At 37.4% G+C, this 23,182-nt stretch overlaps 1 protein-coding gene across 3 annotated transcripts in view; it reads right to left on the reverse strand.

Annotated features, from left to right (window-relative positions):
* SCYL2 (SCY1 like pseudokinase 2) overlaps positions 1–23,182 on the reverse strand; it is a 67,608-nt gene that overhangs the window by 16,369 nt on the left and 28,057 nt on the right. For all 3 annotated transcript variants that reach the window (XM_027855772.1, XM_027855770.1, XM_027855771.1), the window contains exons 3-10: positions 17,963–18,120; positions 7,561–7,705; positions 6,168–6,317; positions 4,937–5,158; positions 4,376–4,492; positions 3,551–3,676; positions 2,369–2,545; positions 1,825–1,947 (exon numbers count right to left, since the gene is read on the reverse strand). In XM_027855772.1, the coding sequence (XP_027711573.1) occupies positions 1,825–1,947; positions 2,369–2,545; positions 3,551–3,676; positions 4,376–4,492; positions 4,937–5,158; positions 6,168–6,317; positions 7,561–7,705; positions 17,963–18,120 (1,218 nt within the window). The remainder of the gene's footprint in view (positions 1–1,824; positions 1,948–2,368; positions 2,546–3,550; positions 3,677–4,375; positions 4,493–4,936; positions 5,159–6,167; positions 6,318–7,560; positions 7,706–17,962; positions 18,121–23,182) is intronic.

Consider the following 23,182-nt stretch of genomic DNA (forward strand, 5'->3'; position numbering starts at 1 on the left):
ATAAAGGACAAAGACCTATATCAATCTTCTAATAAAAAAAATTTTAAAGCACTTCAATGCACATCAATATAGCCACAGTCTTATAATTAACATAGCATGCTTCTGATTCACAAATCCATTATCTCATCCAATCCTCACAACACACCAATAAGGCAAATCTTAACCCCGTCTTTCACAGGGAAGAAAACTGAAACTAAAAGAGATGAAGCAAGTATGGCCAGAATCCAAGACCGATTTCAGTTTGGTGCTCTCACACCTCTCAATTCTTTAATGTTGATTTTTAACAACAAGGAGGCTTATTATTCCTCATGCTGGGAAGAAAGAGGCCAAATCTTTATCAAAACTTCTTGGTAATTAATTTTTATACTTAACAATAAAATAGAATACCATGGGAAATACCTGAAGGTAATAGGATGTATCTTTTTTTAGTGCAATCAGGAACACAAAAGCCCATGTTTAATTGTTTTTGGTCTCCTTAGCAAGGTAAGAAAATGAAGGAGAAAGAAGAGGAAGAAAGGATGCCAAGTAGGCCGAGTGGGCCAGCTTCTAGAGTTCTCCTTCTCCACTCTGTGCTTTCACCCTACTGAATCTATATTCTTACCTGAGAGAGGAGAAAACAATGTCCCCAAGACAGTTTCAGATCTACAACCACATCCACATCTAAGCCTGATTACTTTTCTAAATCCTTTCACAATAGGAAGGGACCTGGGTGGCCTAGGAGTATCCTTTCCCAGCTGCCTGACGACCTCCAGTGACAAGGACCCCCTCACCAGGCAGGCCACTCCCCCTCTGTAGGCCTCTAACTTTTCCTTACATCTAGCCTAAATTTGCGTCTTTGCAAAGGGCTCCAGGCTCTCTGGGGTCGAGGAAAAAAAGGCAAATGCCTCTTCCATGTGAGGTCTTTTCCCAAACCTGAAGATAATTTCCACATCATCTTGGACTCCCCTCTTTTCAGGCTCTACACAGCCCCAGCTCCTTGAACCCATCCTCAGATGACACGAACTCAAGGCCTTGCATCATCTTCGGCTGCGCTCCTCTGAATTCTTTGCTACTCACCCACCTTCCTAAATAGCTACCAGGACAAAACACCATATCCCAGATGTAGTCTGACCAGTGCAGAAAAAGAGAAACTTCTCCAATTCCTGAAAGCTGTGAGACTCACTTAACAGGCCCATTCTTTTTTAGCACTAAATTTAGGCTCAAACTTTATTTTTAACATGTGTCACTTCTCGTGACTTTCTCCACGATTCTACTCCCTTTCTCATGATTTTCTACATGTAGATGAAGTTTGGGGAAAATGATCTCACTTTTTTCTTCTAGGTTCCTTTGGCATAGTTTAAGTTATCAGGCAGTTTTGTCTTTGTAGTGTTAAGCGGGCCTCTTTCAAAACAATGATGACCCTGTGGTTAAATTATCTGCTTATTATATTGTAACTGTGTAGGGAAATACCAGAAATGCTAGTTTCAAGATCTTTTCAACAGACCAAACAACCTTGAAACTCCCAGAAAAAATACTAAATATTCGTTGCAATATTCACCACCAATTAATATTTGCTGAGCCCAATGCTCCAATTCCAACTCAAGAGGAGGGTCATGCTATTTGGAAGTCTAACTGGTCAGCAAATCCCACCCTGGCCCAACTGATATGAATCTAATATTCCCTAAAAAGAGGTAGCAATCAAAATGGCCTTCTGAATGCAATAAGCAGAATAATAAACAAGTTTCCAACAATTTTTGTTCAAATTTTCAAAACAAAATTTATTTCCCATGTTTCTTTTGCTTTAAGAATCAAGCCTCTAAAATTGTTCCCTGTCAGCAATCTTACCTGGATTTGAATGGAAGGGGCTTCTAAGGCTCTATAAACCATTGGTAGAACACTGTTTTTTATTTCATCCGGAGGTGTTTTGGTTAGCAATAAATCCATTTTTTGTAGGAAAATTAACAAAATCTGTTTTAAAAAAGTAAACCACATGAAAATTATAAAGGGTTACCAAGATAGATATAAAACTTCTAAAAAACCCAACACATGAAATGTCTTAAAAAGAATAAACTTACCATGTTGCTGGCCTGAAGGCATGAAAGACAAAAAAACACAAACCAACTCAAGCATGTGATTGCATTTCAGAAGGCAGATCACTAGAACAATCCCAGTCATACCCTATAATGCTATCTATGTTTAAAAGTAATTAAAAAGCCTCCAAAGTCCTGATAAATCTACCTTGCTATCTTAACCCACAATTTTCTTTTGTGCCTGAAGGAACTAGTTCCTTGTTCCAAGCTGGCTGACCACACAGACAAGACTACATACAAAGTAGTTACCAAAACTGATTCCAATGCACAGAAAGGCTCCAGAAAGGCTCCACACGCACCTGAATAGGCTCTTGCTGCTTAAAGACGGGGCCAAGTTCCGGCAGAATTAACTTGACATATTCTTCTTTGGTACATTCCTCAGCAATCAGTAGAACATTGGGCAAAACGAAAGGTACCATATCAGGGTTTACAAATTCTGAGGTTAAGCAAGGCAAAATTCTTTGTACTATCACACGCTGCAAGAGGGAAAAAGCACAAGAACTGGGTAAGACAACTATATGAAAATTCTTTCTACATCTACTATACAAAATAAAAAAATTAAATAAACTTGAAATATCTTACGCACTTCTACCCTACTGCAGTAACCAAGGATTCCTGACAGCCATGTCAATGGAGTGCAAGCTCCTGAAGGTCTAACACCACAGAGAAAAACCCTACAATGTGAGGACCAGTCTCGCTAGGTAAGGCAGAGACCCTCATCAGCCTAACACTGTGTGCTAAGGGATAAATCAATTCATAAAACTGTCCTCTATGACATGACCTTGAGGGCTCCAATAGTACAGGAATAGTATGATTTCAAGCAAGAAGAAACCTTGGACATCATTTAGTCCAAGTTCCGAATTTTACCAACGAGGAAAACGAGGCTCAGGCAAGAAAAGTGACTTGTCCAAAGTCACTCAGACTCTCACAGAGCACAGCCCAAATTAAACTCCATCTCCTCCTATACCAGAGCCCCTGTTCTTCCTAATACACATTTATATGGGTACATAGTGTGCCCCCCAGGCAAAAGGTTAGCTCCTTGAGGGCAAGGAGCCTAACACTTAGTAGGTCCTTAATAAATGCCCAGCATTGCTGATGAATGATTGATTGACATGTTTACTGACTAATAAGAAGATTAATTTTTATGTCACAAGGAATTCATTCACTAAAAATTACTGTTTGGTGTACACAAACCCGAACGGTCATGACCATTCCTCTAAGTTTTCCATCCCAGCAAGCAGCCTTTCCCTGGTTTGACCAGTTCAAAGCTCATTTCCACCTTCAAGGTATTTCTCTGACCTCCCTTCCTTCCAAACCAAGTCTCCCCATTGGTTTTAGGGACTGAAGCTGAGACAGTCCCCGAGAAGCCTAAGCTTACAAGTAGATGTCCTCGTTTCTTTGGGCCAACCACCGGGTTAAATCAGTTATCAGCTTAAGATTTTTAAATCTAGGTCACAATAACAAACTGAACAAAAACAAACCTTGGGTAGTTTGGGTAGAACTTTCGGGAGTCCTTTGAAAAACTGTGATTTCTGAAGATTATCTCTTTGGAATAAGGAATCAAAGTATTGTAGCGTGACTGCACCGACATCATCAAAGAAGGGAATCTAAATGTAAGGGATCACAGAATTTTTGACGACGATCAGAACCTAGTGCTGAAATGAATTCTTTCTTTATTTAAGGTAATTAAGACCCAGAGAGACTAAATAACTCCCCTAATGCCACAGAGAGGATGACAACAGAGCTGGAAAAATTAAAATGAAAGATACCCAATAGTCCTGTTGCTTGTATTACATCCTCACTCACTATTCAATTCTCAACACTTTTAACATATTTCAAAGACCAATTGTGATATTTACCATTGAAAACTTCAGTGAATCAATGTGTGAGTGAGTGAGAGAGAGAGAGGGAGAGAGACAGAGAGACAGAGAGAGACAGAGAGAGACAGAGGCAGAGAGGGAGACAGAGGCAGAGAGGGAGACAGAGAAGGAGAAAGAAAAAGAGAAGGGGTGGAGGAAGAGGAGAGATCAAGTCATTGAGTCCATGACACTATCTACGTTAAGATGCGATACACTCTCAAGGTTCACTCATCATTCTTGTTAAGATTCTATTCATTTGAAATATTAGTTTTATGAGCAAAGTTCTATAAAGTTCTACTGTTTCAATCTGCATGAAGAGCATAAGATGTTCCTCGGGTACATAACAATCTGATCTAGAAATAAAAATGTTGATAATAAATACTATATGGCAAAATAATTGAAAATGAAGGTTTCATCCACCTGAGATGATCCCTTTAATACACTCACCTTTGTCATCTGATCTGCATCTGGCCTGACAGTAGGAGTCACATTTAAAAGTAATTTCACATGTTCCCGAACTTCCTCAGGTATGTTCTGAAGAGAACTGGATCCTAGACGACTCAGCTAATCAAAAGAATGATTAAATATAATGCAGAATTTAAAAAAAAAACTATGCAAAAGGGAATCAAATTATATTATTTTCAAATAACCTTTTTAAATATTTAAAAATGACACCCAAAATGTCTAATTCTACTAAATTAACTAAGATACTAGTTAAAATCATACTACTCATCCATGCTACTAAAAGAAAAACCACTAACCTTCTTATAAACATCTTACATATTTTAGAGATGTTTTTTAAATGAAGCTTTGCAAACAAAGCTAAATTTCAAACTGTCACAACAAATGAACATATATCATTACTCACGTTACATCTACAAAATTAAGTTAAATCTGATTTATATGCAATTTTAAAATGCAATACTATAACCTTATTCCATTTTAGATAGTTTGTCTTCAAAATAACTGAGAAACTGAAACATGTGGGGGCCACAGCAAATGAAGTACCTGATCCAACTGCCTACTGAAGCTCTTATAGATGTCTTGCTTGTTGACTTCAAAGATAGGTTTTCCTTTATTAAATACAGCATAAATAACAGCTCCTAAAGAGTACATATCACTTGCTGTCTCACAGCTCACAGAAAGTATGTATTCAGGAGCCAAATATTCAGGATTTGGTAGGCATAATGAAGGTAAATTTGGATCCCACTCTTTGCAAGGAAACTTAGGCTATTAAAAAGGGGGAGGGGAGAGAAGAGAGATAAAAGCACATGTATTAGGAACTTTAAATTAAAATTTGATTAAGCTTAAACAGCAATTTACTCCCAAACTCACAATCAACCATGCAAACTGACATGCTGCCTCCCCCTCCCCCCCCCAAAAAAGTAAGCTCCAACCAAGTAATCAGTAAAATACGGCCACAGTACAGAAGAGTTTTAATAACATTCTTGAGGCTATTGAAATTTACCTCCCAAAAGCAAATTTTAACATGTTATTATTAATAGTAAGAATTAGGATAAGTATTTTCTGACAAGTGCTCTAAATTTCACAGAGTAGAAAACACAAGATTTGCAGATGTTCCACCATATATGTAATGAAGACTGAACTTTGGGGAGGTTTTATTTTTAAAAGTTCATTATTATATAAATTTAAGCACAACACAGGTAAAATTAGTTATAATAATTACTACTCACAGCAAAAATCTGTTACATTATGTAGTGTAAAGTTCACATGTTTATACACTTGTTTTCCAATGTTAACATTTCTACTGAATTGTATAACTTTTCTCTATCAATAATAGACTTACTTATAACACTGAGAAGTAGCCAGTCAGTAGACAGACCTGAAATCTTGAAGCTGAATAAGTATCTTATTTTGATACTAGTTGTATGACCAAGGGCCAGTCACTTAATCTGTCTTAGTCTCAATGACCTCATCTCTAAAATGGGGACAGTAGTACCAGTAGAACCTGCCACAAAGGGCTGTTGTGAGGCTCAAAGGAGATGATGCTATGGAGTGTGCCTTGCCCACTTTAAGGCACTACAGAGATGTCAATGACCACTCTCATTACAGCTGGGCTATTTTCTGAAAACAGATTTTGCAACTTCAGCACTGTCAGTACTACTTACACTTGTATTACTCCTCTGAAAAATTTCGAAGAAAACCGTTTTCTACAATCCATTTTAAATGTAATAGCTAAGGTACTGTTTTGTTTTTTACACAGGGAAAATACCATTACCTCTTGTTCAGAAGGATTTGTTGATGGTATACAAAAATCAAAGCCCATTATTTTCCAGGCTCCTGTTTTATTCAATATTATATTTTCTGGAGTTAGGTTTCCATGAACCATTTTCACGCTGCTATGTAAAAATGACAATCCTTCAGAAACCTGTAAATGGAAAAAAGGCTCATTTCTTGCTAATAATACTCAAACTTATATAAGTAAAAAAAAAAAAAGTGACCACTTACAGAAAATTTGATATGACTTATCACAATTCTTTAGTTCCCCATGTCTAATATTAAGAAAAACTGTATTAGTCACTTTTTTGAGATTAAACACTAATTAAAACTCCATTTATAAAGAGAAAAAGAAAAAAGTTATTTGCAAAAAGTACAAAGCAAGTATTTTTAAATTCCTTTCAGTAAATGCTAGTAAGCAAAGAAAAAAGAAAATGCTTTAAAGGGCACTTGGCAATCTCCTCCAAAGTTTCACTATTTGAAATCAATTAAATGCTTTATGATATCCTACATGGAATCTAACAATCTTGTACACACTTATCTTTCAAACATCCAATATAGCATAAACTAATTTTACACTAATTCCATAGTATCTTCAGCAACTTTTATATTCATGCCTAATATTACTGTTAAATTGATGAAAAACTGATTAAAATGGTTGGTCTGTTTTGTTTAATGTTAAAAATGAAATTTAAGCTTTATCTTGTCTCCACCTCAAATTCTCCTTTTCTCAACTTGATATTTTCACTGTGGAATAGAAAACTAACAAAAAATTACATTTCTAAAACATTATTTGAAATGTTTTTCAACACAAAAATAATTTCTAAGTACCTCAGGTATACACAGATTATGATGCTTAATTTTTCTTAGTCAAGATCTAGGAATTACATGAACACCATTTTCAACGACACTTGGATTTTGGAGTGATTAAAGTCATCAAGACCATTTTGCTTAACAGAGACCTCTCAAAGATAAGCTGTGGCAACATACTAAAAATGACACTATTACCTAAACTAACCTACAGACTTAAGTATGACACCAAAAAACTAACTAAAGGATTACTTTAAAGAGCTAAAAAAAATAACAAAATTTTTATGAAGACCCTATTGTCTGTTTTACTTACTCACAAGAACTCAGGCAAATCTTCAACAGTTTAATGAAAAATACACAGAAATGTATGCAAGAATTTTGTAAAGTATAAAACACTATACAAATATAAAATATTATAACATGAAAGCTTAACTTAAGGTAAGGATAACATTTCAAAATAAAAGTTATAAACAAGACTATATTGACATATAGAGGGAAATACACATAACTTATTCTTGCTGAAAATACAGTTTTTAAAGTTAGTTTATGCATTAAAAAAAAATTCAGCAGAGATATGCACACACCTGAAGTAATCCGTATTTTGTTTCGACATCATAAAGTTTATAATCCTTAATGTCAGGGGACCCTGAGGAAGGCAGATTGTCCCAGTTCCCAAGAACATTGGCTAAACTTGCACATACTGGTTCTGTACAAAATGCCAGGCAGTCTCTATAAAAAATCAAAAAAAAAAAAAAGTTATATTTACTGTACCATTTTTCATGTTAAAAAAATTAAATAATCTGGATACTTATTCCATTCTTATATGAGAACATGCCAGATTAGTTTTTTTTAGTCAAATAGGCTTTTAGGCCAGCACAGCAATGTCACAAATGTATTTACTGAAGGTCTAAATTATGAATCAAATGTGATGGAATGAACATATATGGAATATGCTCCCAAGCCCCAGGAAACTATGAGACTAAGTTCATTAAACCAATACATACAGGCATACAACATTAAAAAATAGCATGTTAAGTCCAAACTCTTTAGGAAATACAAAGTAAGTTTATCTACAATTTACTGCCCAGTGACCTGCCGGCTCTCTCTGGTGAATGCCATTCAACATACACAAAGTATCACCCACCACCCAGAAGCAGTGGCTTCCGAAAAGGTGCCTTTCAAAGTCTTACAAAATGGAGAGAATGTCAATAAGCTAAGGCTTATCTGAAGGAAGATTCTGCTTCCACCCTGATCTGCCTTGAAGCCCATATAGTTAAAACATGGCTGGGGGGAGGGCCAGATAAGGGAGAAGACATGTTTTTAACACCATTAAAAGGCCAGAATGCCACTGGTGATGCCTACATTATGATTCACTGAAAATTCTAAGTAATAACAAATTTAGGCATCAAAGAAAAAAATCCCCTTTCATCTGTCCAAGAGGGGCAAGCTCTTTCCCTGTGTTCCAGGACAGTGAAAAAGACGACAGAAGAAAAGCATCCATCCAGATGTACAAGGGGCCCTTTCCATGTTTCCCAATTACTAGCATGCCTCCTCCCCAAGGAACCATGTATTCATTTTGTACATATTCTGAATATACTTACATGTGCACAGGTTGTTTCCCCAATAATATCTAAGCTCTATATTCATCTTTGTATCCCCAGCAGCTGATCACGGTGTCTGGCATACATATAGTTGGCACTTAAATGCTTTTTGATTGACACAAAGCAGCCTTGTACTACTGGTATGTTACAGAATGATAAAAAGTCTGGATGCCAATATATAAATAATCTTTCTCTTTTTAAAATTGTTGATTTGAAAATTTTAAAAGGAGTAAACATGATATTCACTCTACTGTGGGCAAATTTCCCTTTATTCTAACCCTATCTCTCACTTCTTTTTCTCCCTTTCCTAAAATAAAATTGACTCAAAAGATGGCACTCCTCCCCATCCCGAGACAAAGATGAAAGGCAGATAGATGTAGGCCTCCTTCTATGTTTCCAAAGCCGTCTATATCAGTGACTAAGCAAACAGCCTGTTTCATCACTGGAAGCCCAGGCTTATCCCTGTTCTGCTACCTGCCCCCCACAGGATCTCTTCCTGACTTTGAAAAGGACTTTTGCTCCTGGCTCACCTACTTCTCCATCCTATTCTCCAACATCTTCCTGCATAACATTCATGTAGTACGTTAATGATGCTTCAGCCTTTTAGATCTTACAGCACTTTACTTTTCTTCACTTAGAGTATTGCCATTTTCATTCCATATCATTCATAGAAACCTAAATCTTGTCATTACAGACATTTATCCACCTCTGTGGAAGGCTCAGATCTTGAATTCATTACTCCCCTACTAGCCAGAACCCACCTTATCTACCAGCTCTCCTGTTTTTCTATCCTATCCATGCAATGTAACCTTCATAAAGTTTTCATTCTCTTAACTAACATCATTTCAGCTAGTCCATCTGCCCTCTTGACTCAACTAGATGCCATCCTATCATTTCAAAGCTGAACCCCACCCCTCCTTAACATACTAGAATCTATACCCCTCGCACTCCATTGAACCAATTTCTAACCCTAAGTAGACTGTCTTTGACTTTTTCTACTGCTGCTCCCAAACTAGGGCACAGGAGGAAGAGGAAACAAAGCCCCTTACAAACTTGTGTTCAGTCTCAGCCTGGCACTTGTCACTAAGCAGCTCTTATATTTGTCCTTAATCAGCTTCCAGGAGCATCATCAGACAAGTCACTCAGCCCTTCTCCTCCCTCCCCCCCTTCTTCAGTTCCATGATGCCCTTTTCTCTTAGCAGAGGAGCTAACTCCAGCTTTTGGAGAAGACTAACACTAGGCTGCTGGTAGTGCTTTGGCTGGTGCTCACATTTATTTATTAACAATAAGCCTGAAGGTCCACATCCATCTCTGGCTTTAAGGTTACAAAGCACATTCCTCTCATCATAGCCCTAGGAAAAACTTAGTGCCAGGTCTATTCTCCTCATTTAGGAGCTGGTGGAACAGATTCAGGCAAGTAAAATGACTTTTCCAAGGAAGGTCATGGTGTGGGCACGTGGCAGAGCGAGGCCTCATACTTGGCTTCTTTCCAGGGTGCCCTGCCTGCTACCTCCACAGTTCTAATGAAGCACTGAAGAACGCTCCCATCACTCGGTGAATTAACATCTTCTTTTCTGCCTAAGGGCTATTTTCAGTTTTCATTCCCTTGGACACTCTATACCATATTATGTGGTTGAGTACACGATCCTCTAACTCTCGTTTGCCTCTGTATTGATTCAATTTCCCAGTTCACTTCAAGAATTCAATACTTATTAAGCATATACTACATGCTAGAAGGTAATGTGTGCTACCTCCTCTAAGAAATTCCAAAGTAAACAACAGCTCCCTCAGAAAACGTAAAATTTGATTGAGATGATAAAACATCGACACACAAAAATATAAAATGTCTTCACCTGGAGACACAAAGGGTACCAAGGCTGGAAAGATCAATGACTCCTCACAAATGGATGGGTACTTCATTTGTGAGGCAATGAGCAGAGCAACAACACTCTCAAAAACATGCTCTAAGACTACTGTGACAATTTGTTTAGGACGGGTTGCAAAGAAGAGAGACTAGAAGCTCAATGTCAAGTAAGGTAGGTTTCTTCCTTTTCAGACACATCTCTTCATCCTCCACATCATTACATGTCTGCCAGGGATCCGTCTTGGGAACTTTCTTATCCCTGTTAGTTGAATTAGTTCTCTACTGATGATCCCCAAATCTGTATCACCAGTCCCAATTTCTCACCTGTACTTGCCTCTCTTCACTTGGGTGTCTCACCATTACCTCATGTTCAGCCATCCCAAAATAAGAAGAGCACCTCTCTATCCTATTCCTCGGCTCTTCCTCCTCCTCCCCATCTTTAAGAGGCACTGCATTCCTTCAATCACCTAGACCAGGGCTTCTTAAACTTTTCCCACTTGTGACCCCTTCAGCACTTCTTAAACTGTGGATCGTGACCCCATATGGGGTGACCCACAGTTTAAGAAGTGCTGATCCAGACATGCCAGCTGTAGCCATTTTTCAGACTTGATGTCGGACAATGTCAGAGCCTACCACTGTTTTGAAACGCCTGTTTCAAGACTAGTTTGTGTATTGTGGGTGAGTTTTCATGGATAGTCAGAGTAGACAGTCCACAGTTGTGGACTTAAGAATAACTAAATGGAGGGGGGCGAAGCCAAGATGGCGGAGGGAAAACAGTGACTTGCTTGAGATCTCCCCCCAAACCCCTCCAAATACCTATACAAAAATGGCTCTAAACAAATTCTAAAGCAGCAGAACCCACAAAAAGACAGAGCGAAACAAATTTCCAGCCAAAGACAACCTGGATGGTTGATGGAAAGGTATATCGCGCCGGGCGGGGAGAGAAGCGCAGGCCGCAGCGACCCTGGAGCAGGCTTCAGAGGACTGAATCACGGGTAGCTGTGGTGGTTTCCAGACTTCTCAACCCATGAATGCCAAAGACAACTTGGAAGGTCAGTGGCAAAAGTCTGTGACTGCGGTGAGAGAGGAGCTAGGTCTCAGCCACAAGTCTGGAGCATGGCCCAGGGCCGCGGCTGTTTCCTGAGCTTCCAGCCCACAGACTGAGGGGGAATCGAGTGGCTGATCAGAGCAGGATTGCAGGGATCTTTGCCAGTGCTGAGGCAGGAATCTCTTGCTTTGCCCGTGCTTGGATCTAGGTCACAGTTCTGAGGGGTGGTCCTGGGGCAAAGAGGAGTGCTGGCGTGGTGGAGCTTGTTGTGGCGGTGGAGAGGAAACACCTCGTCCCTTATCATACCACCTTGGAAGAACTGAAAATTTTCAGATCCCTAGAAGTATCTCTGAAAACAGTTGTACAAACCCCTAAAGCTTGGGACAGTACATTCTCCACATTGGAAGCAGACTTTTACCTTAACAAAGAGGTTAAAACTCAAGTAATTGGCCAGGATCATGAGTAAGCAGCGCAAAAAGACTCAGACTATATTATCTTACTTTGGTGACAAAGAATATCAAAACGTACAACCAGAAGAAGACAACGAAGTCAAAGCTCCTACATCCAAAGTCTCCAAGAAAAATATGAATCAGTCCCAGGCCTTGGAAGAGCTCAAAAGGGATTCTGAGAAGCAAGTAAGAGAAGTAGAGGAAAAACTGAGAGTGATGCAAGAAAATCATGAAAAACAAGTCAACAGCTTGCTAAAGGAGACCCAAAAAAATACTGAAGAAAATAACACCTTAAAAAATAGCCTAACCCTAATGACAAAAGAGGTCCAAAAAGCCAATAAGAATACCCTAAAAAGCAAAATTGAACAAATGGAAAAGGAAGTTCAAAAGCTTACTAAAGAAAATACTTCCTTAAAAATAAGAATGGAGCAATTGGAAGCTAGTGACTTTATGAGAAATCAAGAAACTGTAAAACAAATCCAAAAGAATGAAAAATTAGAAAACAATGTGAAATATCTCACTGGAAAAACAACTGACCTGGAAAATAGATCCAGGAGAGAGAATTTAAAAATTATTGGACTATCTGAAAGCCATGATCAAAAAAAGAGCCTAGACATCATCTTTTAAGAAATTATCAAGGAAAACTGCCCTGATATTTTAGAACCAGAGGGCAAAATAGAAATGGAAAGAAGAATAACTAAATGCCTGGTGTCAGTATTCCCAAACTGGCCCTTGTGTACAGTTTCAGTTTAACCACTGATTGCCTTGTTCATTTCTTACTCGATTGTTTTTTGAGATTAAAATCACTGGTTCAAAACCAACAATGCCTATTGAATGTTTAGTCCACAGGCCACGGCAGGGTAGAGAAGAGATCTTGAATGAACTGGAGCCTAGGGTATCTGGAATGGGTTGCTTATGGATCAGTGTAGCATTATTTGTTCAGGGTCCTTGCTGAGTTCCATGTGCTAATCTAGACTTCCTGCTCCTTCCCAGGTAACAGCTCTAGGCAGGCTGATTTGATAGTACAGTGGGAGAGCTCTGACTAGGGCCCTTGTACTTTTTCACCTCAACTTGCATATGTAACATTGTTCCACTTCTGAGGCTTAAGGTCACCTCGTCCTGCTGTGTCTTGCTGTGCAGAGCCAAAAACTTTTCATTTGTTTAGAGCAGTTGGGTCAGTGGGAATGGACTGGCCGGTACCTTGTCTCACACTGATACCTCAGATGCCGGCTATGTGAATTGCCTCTTTTCTTGTTCCCAGACTTCTGTTTTGATTGTTAGCTAAATGCAAAACTGCAGATTATTCTCTTTCCCTCTTCCTCCTTGCCCCAAACCATGAAATAATGCATTTTAAATTGTTCCTAGGGTTTTAAAGTTTAAAAAAATTATGGCAATATCCAAAATTTATTTCAGAACATGCCAATAGATTCCTTTTAGGCCTAAGATCAAAACAGCAACCCTCAAAGCTCAGACAAGACTATTTGCTCAAAGGTTATTTCATCAATACCAAAATAAGCCTCCTGCCTTTGAAAAATTTATTTTCATTATTGTTAAGAGGTAGGGCAGCATAGTGTCCAGCAACATCAGTACTTGCCTCGTTAGGAGAACATTACTTTTGTCTAATAAGAAGGGTGTATAAGGCTACAGTCAATATTAGCCCTCTTTTTCTTTTGAACTGCAGAACTGGATTTTTTTTTTTGTAAAATTAAAACATTTTTCTTTTGAATTTAATGAAGTATTGCTAGCTGAAGCTATTTTGACATAGTAAGATATCGGACTGATTGAGAGGTGTGCAGCCTGATTCCAAACAAACTCTGAACCCTTTTAAAGAACAATAAAACATATTTTACACGCAAAAAAAAAAAAAGAAGAAGTGCTGATCCAGACTAGAAATTTGGTATTCTTGTCTACCTATTCTTCATCCACTTACACTAGACATTCACTGGGCACAACAAGGAGGTTGAGTCAAGAGGATACAAAGACCAAAACATAGTCTCTGTCTTGGAGGAAACTCAAAGCGAGCTATGCTGATAAGGGAGTATACAGGTGGTGCACGAGTGAAAGAGACAATGAGGGCTAGAGGACTTCTGAGAAAGGACACATCATTGAGAGCCTGAATTATTAAAGATGGTGGCCTTCTTCACGACTAGGTCTCCTTCTTTAAGCTAGGTCTAGCCACCTTTCAGGAAAGACAAGACTTGGAGAAAATGAAGTCAACCCAGCTACGAAGAACTGCTTGAGCAAAGACGCCAAAGAAGAATGCCCACAGTATGTCTGGGAAAAGATGGGTAAGACTAGAAAGAGCCAAAAAGGCAGGCACAAAGGAAAAGTTAGGGCAACTCGGGGCCAAGGTGTTTGCCTGAACATTGAAAGGTAGCCCTTCTCTCACATTCTTATTCCATTAAAAATCTAAAAATAATACCAGAACAAACAAAGATCAAGAAATCCAATAAGCAACTACATTAAATGGCTTCACCCACCCCCAAATTGCAGAAAAGGTCAGCCAGAAGCTGACAGGCAACAGAAAACAGAGCTAGGACTGTCAGAGTCTACTCTCCGGCAAACATGCAGGCAGCTTCTCAGTGCCTGTACCAGAGACCAGCCAGGGACACATGGATCCGCTTAGGCTGGGGCCAGAAGCAACAGGAACCAAAGACTAACCGCAAAACCCACAAATTTCAAGAAAGCCAAAGAGCGGTCCTTGGAAGCAGCCAGACACTTCCTAAGCGACCTTTCTGCCTCCACTCCCCTGACTATTCCAGTCTATCTTCCACAAAGGGGAAGGCAGAAAGAAGGGAAAGAGCATAAACACAATTAAGGATAGTAAGACCGTCCTAGCTTTACATAAATTGCCTTATACAAATTCAACTTCATGTAAAAAATTCTAAAAGAAATCTGCATTCAAAAAAGAAAAAAACAAAATGAAACCCTATGTTAACTTGACTGTACTGTGCTCTCTGCTCCCGCTCCTCAGCTCAGCATTCAGTATCCTTCTCATCCCCCCCAAAAAAACTAAAAAACAAAAACAAAAACAAAACAAAACTTAAAAAACCCCTCCAAATGAAAACAGAAGAATGGATAGGTAGAGAGACCATCACTGCCACCTCTAAAATAGGTGCCTGGCAGGGACTTAGCCTGAGAACTTTGAGAGAGGACACCTTTGCCCCACTCTGCCTAACCGTTTGCATGTCTGGCCTGAATGTCTGTCTTGGGGATCATGTGTCTGCCCCCCCCCCCCAGCTCCCACATGTCCCTCCTCCTGCTCTTGCTTCTCTCTGACATGTCCTTGAATTATGCACATTTCCTCCCTCCATTTCTCATGCCCGCGGGCAAATACTCATATTAGGTAAAAATCACTTTACTTAGACGTCTATGAACAGTTTGCTTACATAAAGTAAGAACTGTCTGTGTAACGTAAAATGTACAACAAAGGGCATCATGGAAGGAATTTCAGATAAAATGGCCCATAAGCTGAGACTTAAGGGGAAATGAGTATTCTGAGGGATGGAAATGTAAAGGGTACACATTCCAGGCATGTTGGGTGGTTTCTGAACATAGATGGAGGCAAGAAATAAGGCGTCAAGTTTGGAGACCATGTATGTAGTGTCCACTTTGACTGGAATAAGAGCTCCCAAAGGGCAGTAATAGGAAGTAAAGCTTGATCAGTGGGTGGGAGCCAGAGTGTAGACGAGTATAAATGTTAGACTGAACCTTCTTGAGCAGTGGAGAGGAATAGTCTGACCCATACTTCAGGACAATCCGTTTCTCTGCTATGTGAAGGATGGACTGGAGAAGGGAAAGAATGGAAGTAGGGAGGCCAACGAGGAGACTGAGAGTCGTTCACTCAAACACTGATGAGGGCCTTGTCTTTCCCAAGAGAACGCAAGCTCCTCAAAGCCAGGGTGTCCACTTTTCTTTATCCTTAGCACTGGAAGCACTTAATGTCTGTTCACTGAATGATGAAGTAGGGTAAAAGGTGTATGAGCAGAGAGAAGAGAACGGACGCTTCAGAAATTATATTAGCCAAACTGACAAGACTTGGCAATGATACGGGGTGAAAGAGATAAGAGTCCCCAGGACTCTGAGTTATAGAGGAAGACTGGTGGTACTCTCAAAAGAAAAAATAAATTTAGGAAGTAAAGCTGGCAGGGAAGACAATAAATTCTGTTTGGGACAGTTAAGAGGTCACTGGTAACCCTGGAAAATTGAGAGTACTGGGAACATGGAGAACAGCATTTCATTCACATGCTGTGGTCAGAAGTCAGATTGGTGAGTCCTGAAAGGTACACTAGAAATAACAACAACAGTCAAAGACTTAAACTTGGATCCATGCAATGGCCAGTGACAATTCCAAAGGACCAATGACGAAGCACGCTACCCACCTCCCTACAGAGATGATGAACTCAAGGGAGAGATGAAATACATATTTTTGGACACAGGCAATGTAGAAATCTGTTTTCCCTAACTACAAACATTTATTACAAAGGTTTTGTTTTTTGTTTTTTCCCCCAATATGGGGAAGGGAGATGAGATGGAAAAGATAATAGCAATAGGATATAATAAAATAAATAAGAGAAAGAAAAGAAAGAGGGTCACCAAAACATTTTTTAATACCTAGAAGAGAAAAAAGGCCAAAAGAAAACAGAGAAGCAAGACAGCTTTGAAAGTTAATGTTGAATTTATTATACTTTAAAGAATTGTACTTTATATATTGTACTTTAAATGAAAAGCAAATTGTACAAAATAGAATTTCACAATTTCACATGCAATCCTCTTTTTCTATTCTACTTCGCATTTGAAAAATACTCCTTTTAGCTAGTGTTTATTAAGTTTAGAATAAATTTTTTAATACACTGAAAAGAGCAGATGTTAGTTCTGAAGGAGACACAGACAACTAACTACTATGTTACTGTAACAATAAAAATAATAAAAAGCTATAATAGAGTTCTATGGTGTCACATACAATCCTTTTTCTGTTCTTTCTGTAATTTCTATATATTTAAGTTAGTTGAAGTTTGTCAAGTTCATAATAGAAAAGACAATTTTAAACAGTGTTGAGAACTGAGTAGATGGTGAGGAAATGGAGAAACCAAACAATAATTTCAGGACCTTGGCAATGAAATGGAGGAGAGATATAGGAGAGTAGTGTAAGAGAACGGAGGGTCAAATGAAGATATTTTAGGAATGGAGCAGATGTTAGCATGATTTCAAGCACTGGTTAACAAGGAACAGTAATAGGTAAAGAACTTGAAGACAGGAAGGGAAGGACCTATCATGCTCTAGGAACCTCCTATTCAATTACTCCATATTTTCTATTACATTTAATTTAAACTCCTCTCCCAGGTTTTTAGGGAATTATACAATCCGCACCTGATATAGTTCTATTTTCCACCATCTCCAGCATCTTTCTGATGTAGTAAAGCTTACTGTCTGTTCTATGCTGCAAACACACCATGCTCACTGCCACTTTCATCTATCCGTATGCTCCCGCTGTTCTCTCTCCAGACACCTATAATACTTTCCTTTCCTCCTCTTTAGTCACCAAAATCATTCTCACCTTCCAAGTCCCACCTTCTTGACTGGCTTTGGCTCATCTCTCCCTTCTAGCTATTCCTATGGCACTGAGCATCACCCAATTTAGTACTTAAGTATATGCCGTCAAAAGAGTTTTTCAGCATTTTCTATTTGTTGTCTCCTCTCCTTAAAGGAGGGGACTGTGTCATGTAACTTCTGCATTGTCTATATTGCCTAAAACAATACTAATAACACAGCAGGATCCGAATGGCTTATCCACTGAAAATATTAAGAAAAGTCTTTATTGACATTGATTCTTCTTATCACTAAAACTCACAAAGATAGATCAAAGAACTCATAGGTTAGATCATTTAAACTTTTTGCCAGTTTCCAGTGCTCAAATTGTTAGAACTTCTATTTGTATTATTACATCAAATTTTGTAAAAAGATTTAAACTATAAAATAATTTAATTGCTTTATTAAGTCTGATTAAGCTACATAAAAATTTACCTGGATTCTTCTAAAGGATGTTGGACGGTAAGAAGTCGAGGGTGTCGAAGCCGGGTTAACTGTTGGACTCCTCGTTTCAGAGAATCAATGATCTGATCCTTTTCAAATTTTTGATATTTGTCAATCAGCTTTTTATCAAAGACGAAAACAGCTACGTCCTAATAAAAAAATTATGTGTAACTAATTTTAGTCAGAAATATAAACAAGCAGTACACGTGTGTGACAACTTCTCTAACAGAAATACACTAAAAACTACTAACACAAAAGTTCTGTTAGACAATATAAGCTACTCAAATCTGAAATAGAATACGTTATTTTACTAAAGAAAAATTCATTTTTCTTGATTGAAGAAAAGCTGATTTATTTGGGAAAAAGTCTATCTACAACATAAATCCGAGTATTTAAAAAGCATGAGACACAAGTGCCTTTCTTAAAAGAGGGAAAATAGCATTTTCCCTGGTTTTGAGGTTTCTGATACCAGTACTACATGCAAAATGAAAGTACGTAATATGTTATCTATCCTTCATTGACAGTAAATGTTCATTTACCCAGAACCCAAAACCAGAAAACTTAAATAATTAAGTTTCGCAATACTATATAACAGGTGTTCATAATGATCAAAAGATCCCTGAAGTAAATATAAGTGAAAGAATAAATTCAGTACAAGCACTCCCTAAAAATAAAAAGTCTTTCCATATGCATGGCCATATGGCACCAATGTGCCTCCCCTCAATCCCAATCCAAACCTGCTTCAGATCAAGACCATGCTGGTGGTCAGATAGGAGGAAACTGCTCCCTCACCTTTACTTTCATCTTTCACAGCTTACCTAATGCTGAATGCAATAAAACTCTATCTTATGCACAACCATACACAACCCCACCCCACACACACACCCTGCTTTTCTTGCTTATTAATTCCCTTAAGAAAATCTCTGCCCTCCCCTCTCCCCATTATATTTGTGAGTCAAATACATTTCAAAGTATGGCTGACTGTGTATGAGTAGTGCTAACACAGTGCTACATCATGGAACTGGAAAGCCCTAAATCTTGAAATAAAATTAACCATAAGAACCTATACTATCAGCCTCTAACACACTTGAAAATTATTTCAAAATCATCTTCAAAGCTTCATTAAAATATCCTCCTCCCCTAAATTAAGTCTATTTTCCGGAAGTATTTTAGAAATAATTATTTATTTAGTAATTTTTCTGTTTTAAAAACTTATTACTAATTTAATAATATAGGAACAGTATTACTTTCTATTATATATGCATGTATATAAGTATATATGTATTGTATTTCTATTATATTCTAGATTGTGAATTAACCTAGAAAGCTAACCACAATTTATAAATTATTTTCAATGAGAAAATACATTCCAAATCCCAAGAAGTGACCTGACAAATAAAGGAATTATTCTAACAGTCTACCTTTAAGTTCAAGTTTTACAATTAATCATGAAATTATGCAGAATTTCATAATTCTTTGATAAGTGGTAATTAATACATAGAATAATTAGCTCTTAGTAATTAAGATATTCAATTTATCAGAAAATCTCATTCTCCAAAGGTCACATGTAGATAACCGAAGTGGAACATTGATGGTTTTACAACATACAGCAATATATTTAAGAAACTTGGCCAAAAAGCCAGACAAACAGGGAGAGAATTAACTATGAAAGCTACAGGTTGATCTTATTTTATACTGTAAAAGAACAATAAAGGGGCAGGTAAGTAGCGCAGTAGATAGAGCTCCAGCCTTAGAGTCAAAAGGACCGGGGCGCAAATCCCGCCTCAGATACTTGAAACTTACTAGCTATGTGACTCTGGGCAAGTCACTTAACCCTGACTGTTTCACCAAAAAAAAAAAAAAAAAAAGAATATAAATATAAAAAAAAGAACATAAATATAAAAAAAAGCTATACAAAATAGACTTGTAAATTTTTGTATAATTTTTTTCCATTTTGTTACATACGTGCAAATGTCCTCTCTAATTTAGTGTAACAATAAAAATCAAAATTAATTAAAATAAAAAGAAACTTGACCAAGAAATTATCAAAAGATAAGGGACTTTCCATTCTTTCTTAATTCATAAGATTTAGCCTAAATAAAATAAATTAATGTATCTGTAGTTCAACTCCTGAATAAAAGTAATAGTATTTGAAACTCTTGTTTTTACATTACTTTTTTTTTATTTACATAACAGTCAGATAAAATATTAGGATCATAAGACCAGAGATTTACAGCTGGAAAGAACCCTAGCTGTTACCTAGTCCAATCTTCTCACTTTACAGATGAGGAAACTGAGGCCCAACAAAGGTCAGATGACTTGCCTAGGGTCATATAAACAGCATGTGGCAGAGCTAGGATTACAATTTATTTTAACATAAAGTAAAAACTGGAAGTTATCTGACATTAATATATTACAGTCATATGATCCCAAGTTACTCTGAGACACAAAAACGATTTTTTAACAGCAGCACTCTTTCTGGTCGTGCTATATGGCTACAATCCACAAACAACTGCAAAACACCACAAGTTTTACACAAGAAAGACCATGTGGAGGGTAAGTAGTGTGTAACATATTAGCAATAGTAGGTTGTTTAACTGGGGAAAGAAAAAAAAAGTGGTGTGGTAACATATTGAGAACTACAGGTCATACACAAACACTTAAAAATGTTACAAAATGTAGAGGAAGACTCTAGATTGGGCCCCCTCACTAAAACCACTCCTTGTTTCTCTTGACTTACACAAGGAAAAGCAGCAACTGAAAGGACTTGAAAGATGACAGCATATGATGCCTCCACCAAAGTCACATAAAGATCCCAAACAGACATTCACACAGAGGCTTGAAGGGTCTGCTCCCTAAAGGCCATAAGACACATTCTTGTCACAATGTCTTTGAGTCACTACAACCAATGACCTAGATGCATACGTTTTTGTGCCTCATGATCATTCATGTGCATAAATCCTATTTTAGAGGAAGATGTTCTGTTACATTTTATAAATACATCTAATTTAAATGTGTTTGTTTTTTTAAGTTGTTAAGTATTGGCTGAACTGCTTTTTTTTTTTCCTTTTAATACCTTATTAGACGGGATGGGTGGGGAAAGGGAGAATTTACAAATGTGACATCAAAGCAAAGGCTATCAATAAAAATAAAAGTTACATCATTTAAAACACCTCATCAAAATAGAACTTAATTTTGCTTTTTAAAAAAGTTATGCCCTTAATAATTCACTCATTTACTCATTCAAATAACATTTGTTAAGCACCTACTGTGTGCAAGGTACAGTGCCTGCCACACAGTAGGTACTTAATAAATGTTAATTCCAAACTGTCTTTGCAAATGACTGTACTGACCACCACCACAGCTCCACCATCAATGCTCCAGTGGACCTCTTTTCCCACAATCCTTTCAACATTGTCTATTTGCCATTGTCATCTTTGCCAATTTGCTGTGTGTGAAGTGAAATCTTGGAATTGTTTTCATTTGCAGTATTAGTGATTTGGTGCATTCTTTCAATGTAGTTGTCAATATTTTATACTTTTTCTTTTGAGAACTGCCTGTTCACATCCTTTCATCATTTATCTATTAGGGAATGTCTATTAGTCACATATAGTTAATAATTTTTTATCTCTTGGATATTAAACCCTTATCAGATATATTTAATATAGATTTCCTCCCCCATTTGACCACTTTTCTTCTTAACCTATGCGCATTCTGTGCAGATGCTTTTCAGTTTCATGTAATGAGTTAACTAATATTTCTTTTGTAGTTGTCTCAATCCTTTGTTCAGTTAAAAACATATCTCCTACCTATAACGGTGAGAAGTAGATTGTCGTCTGTAATTTTCTACAGTATGATCTTTAATATTAAAGTCTGATAAGAATTTAAAATGTATTATAGAATACAATGTAATAAGGTATAGGTCTCAGTCTAATTTCTGCCAGCTGTTTTTAACAAATAGAGGGTTTTTTTCCCCTAAATAATTTGTTTTCCAGTTTATTTAACACTGGTTTGTTGAGTTCCATTATTTTTGATTCTCCCTCGATTAGTCTATCCAGTGATCTACCTGTCTATTTTTTAATCAATACCGGAAGACTGCTACTTTATAATTTAGTTTGAAGTCTCTAAGTGCTATTCTTCCTTTGATGCTACCTCTTTCATTACTCCTCTCAATATTTCAGACTTTTTATTTTTTTATTTTTATTTTTGGTAAGGCAATCAGGGTTGAGTGACTTGCCCAGGGTCACACAGCTGAAGTGTCAAGTGTCTGAGGCCACATTTGAACTCAGGTCCTCCTGACTCCAAGGCCAGAGCTCTATTTACTGCACCATCTACTTGCCCCTGACTTTTTGTTTTTCAAAATGAGTTTTATTATTTTATCATTTTGCATAAAGTATGCCTTTCATAACTTGACTGGTATAGTATTAAAGGTGTAAATTAATTTAGGCAGTACTTCATTTTACTAGATAGGGACGGCCTACCCATGAACACTGAATATTCCTCTGGCTCTTTAAGTTGTTTATTATTTCTTTAAGAAGCACCTCTCTAACTGAATCTCTACATGTAGTACAGGCTGTGCTAGACTGATCCCCAGATCCTTTATACATTTTATAATGATTTAAAATGGGATTTCCCTATTATCACTTCTTGGATTTTGTTGTTACTATATAGAAGTGCCATTGATGTCTGAAGGTTTATTTTGTAGCCTGAAAACTAGCTGAAACCATTGTCTCAATTAACGTCTTAGATGATATGCTAGGATTTTCCAAGTTAACTAGCATATCATCGGCAAACAGGAAAAGTTTCTTTCTTTACCTATTTTTACGCTTTTAATGTTTTTCTCTTGTTCTATTGCTGTCATTAGCATTTCCAGAATTATATAAAAGAATACTGGGGAGAGTGGGCATTCTTATTGCACCCCCATATTTACTGGAAAAGGATCTAAAATATCCTCACTGCAAATGTACTGCTTACATTTGATTATAGATAAAGTCTTTTTAAATGAAATTTAATACAATTATGTGTATTGTTTTCCTAATGTTGAACCATCTTTGCATCTCTGGAATAAATCCAATTTGTTCACAATAAATGATTTTAATTAAACACTGTAGCCTGTTTGACAGGATGTTATGGAAAAAAATTTTCATTTACATTTATCAATTATTGGCCTATAGTTCTCCCCCTGTGCTTTATCCTTCCCTGGTTTAGGTA

Source organism: Vombatus ursinus, unplaced genomic scaffold, assembly GCF_900497805.2.
Source record: "Vombatus ursinus unplaced genomic scaffold, bare-nosed wombat genome assembly UNPS02011334.1, whole genome shotgun sequence".
Classification (NCBI taxonomy): Eukaryota; Metazoa; Chordata; class Mammalia; order Diprotodontia; family Vombatidae; genus Vombatus; species Vombatus ursinus.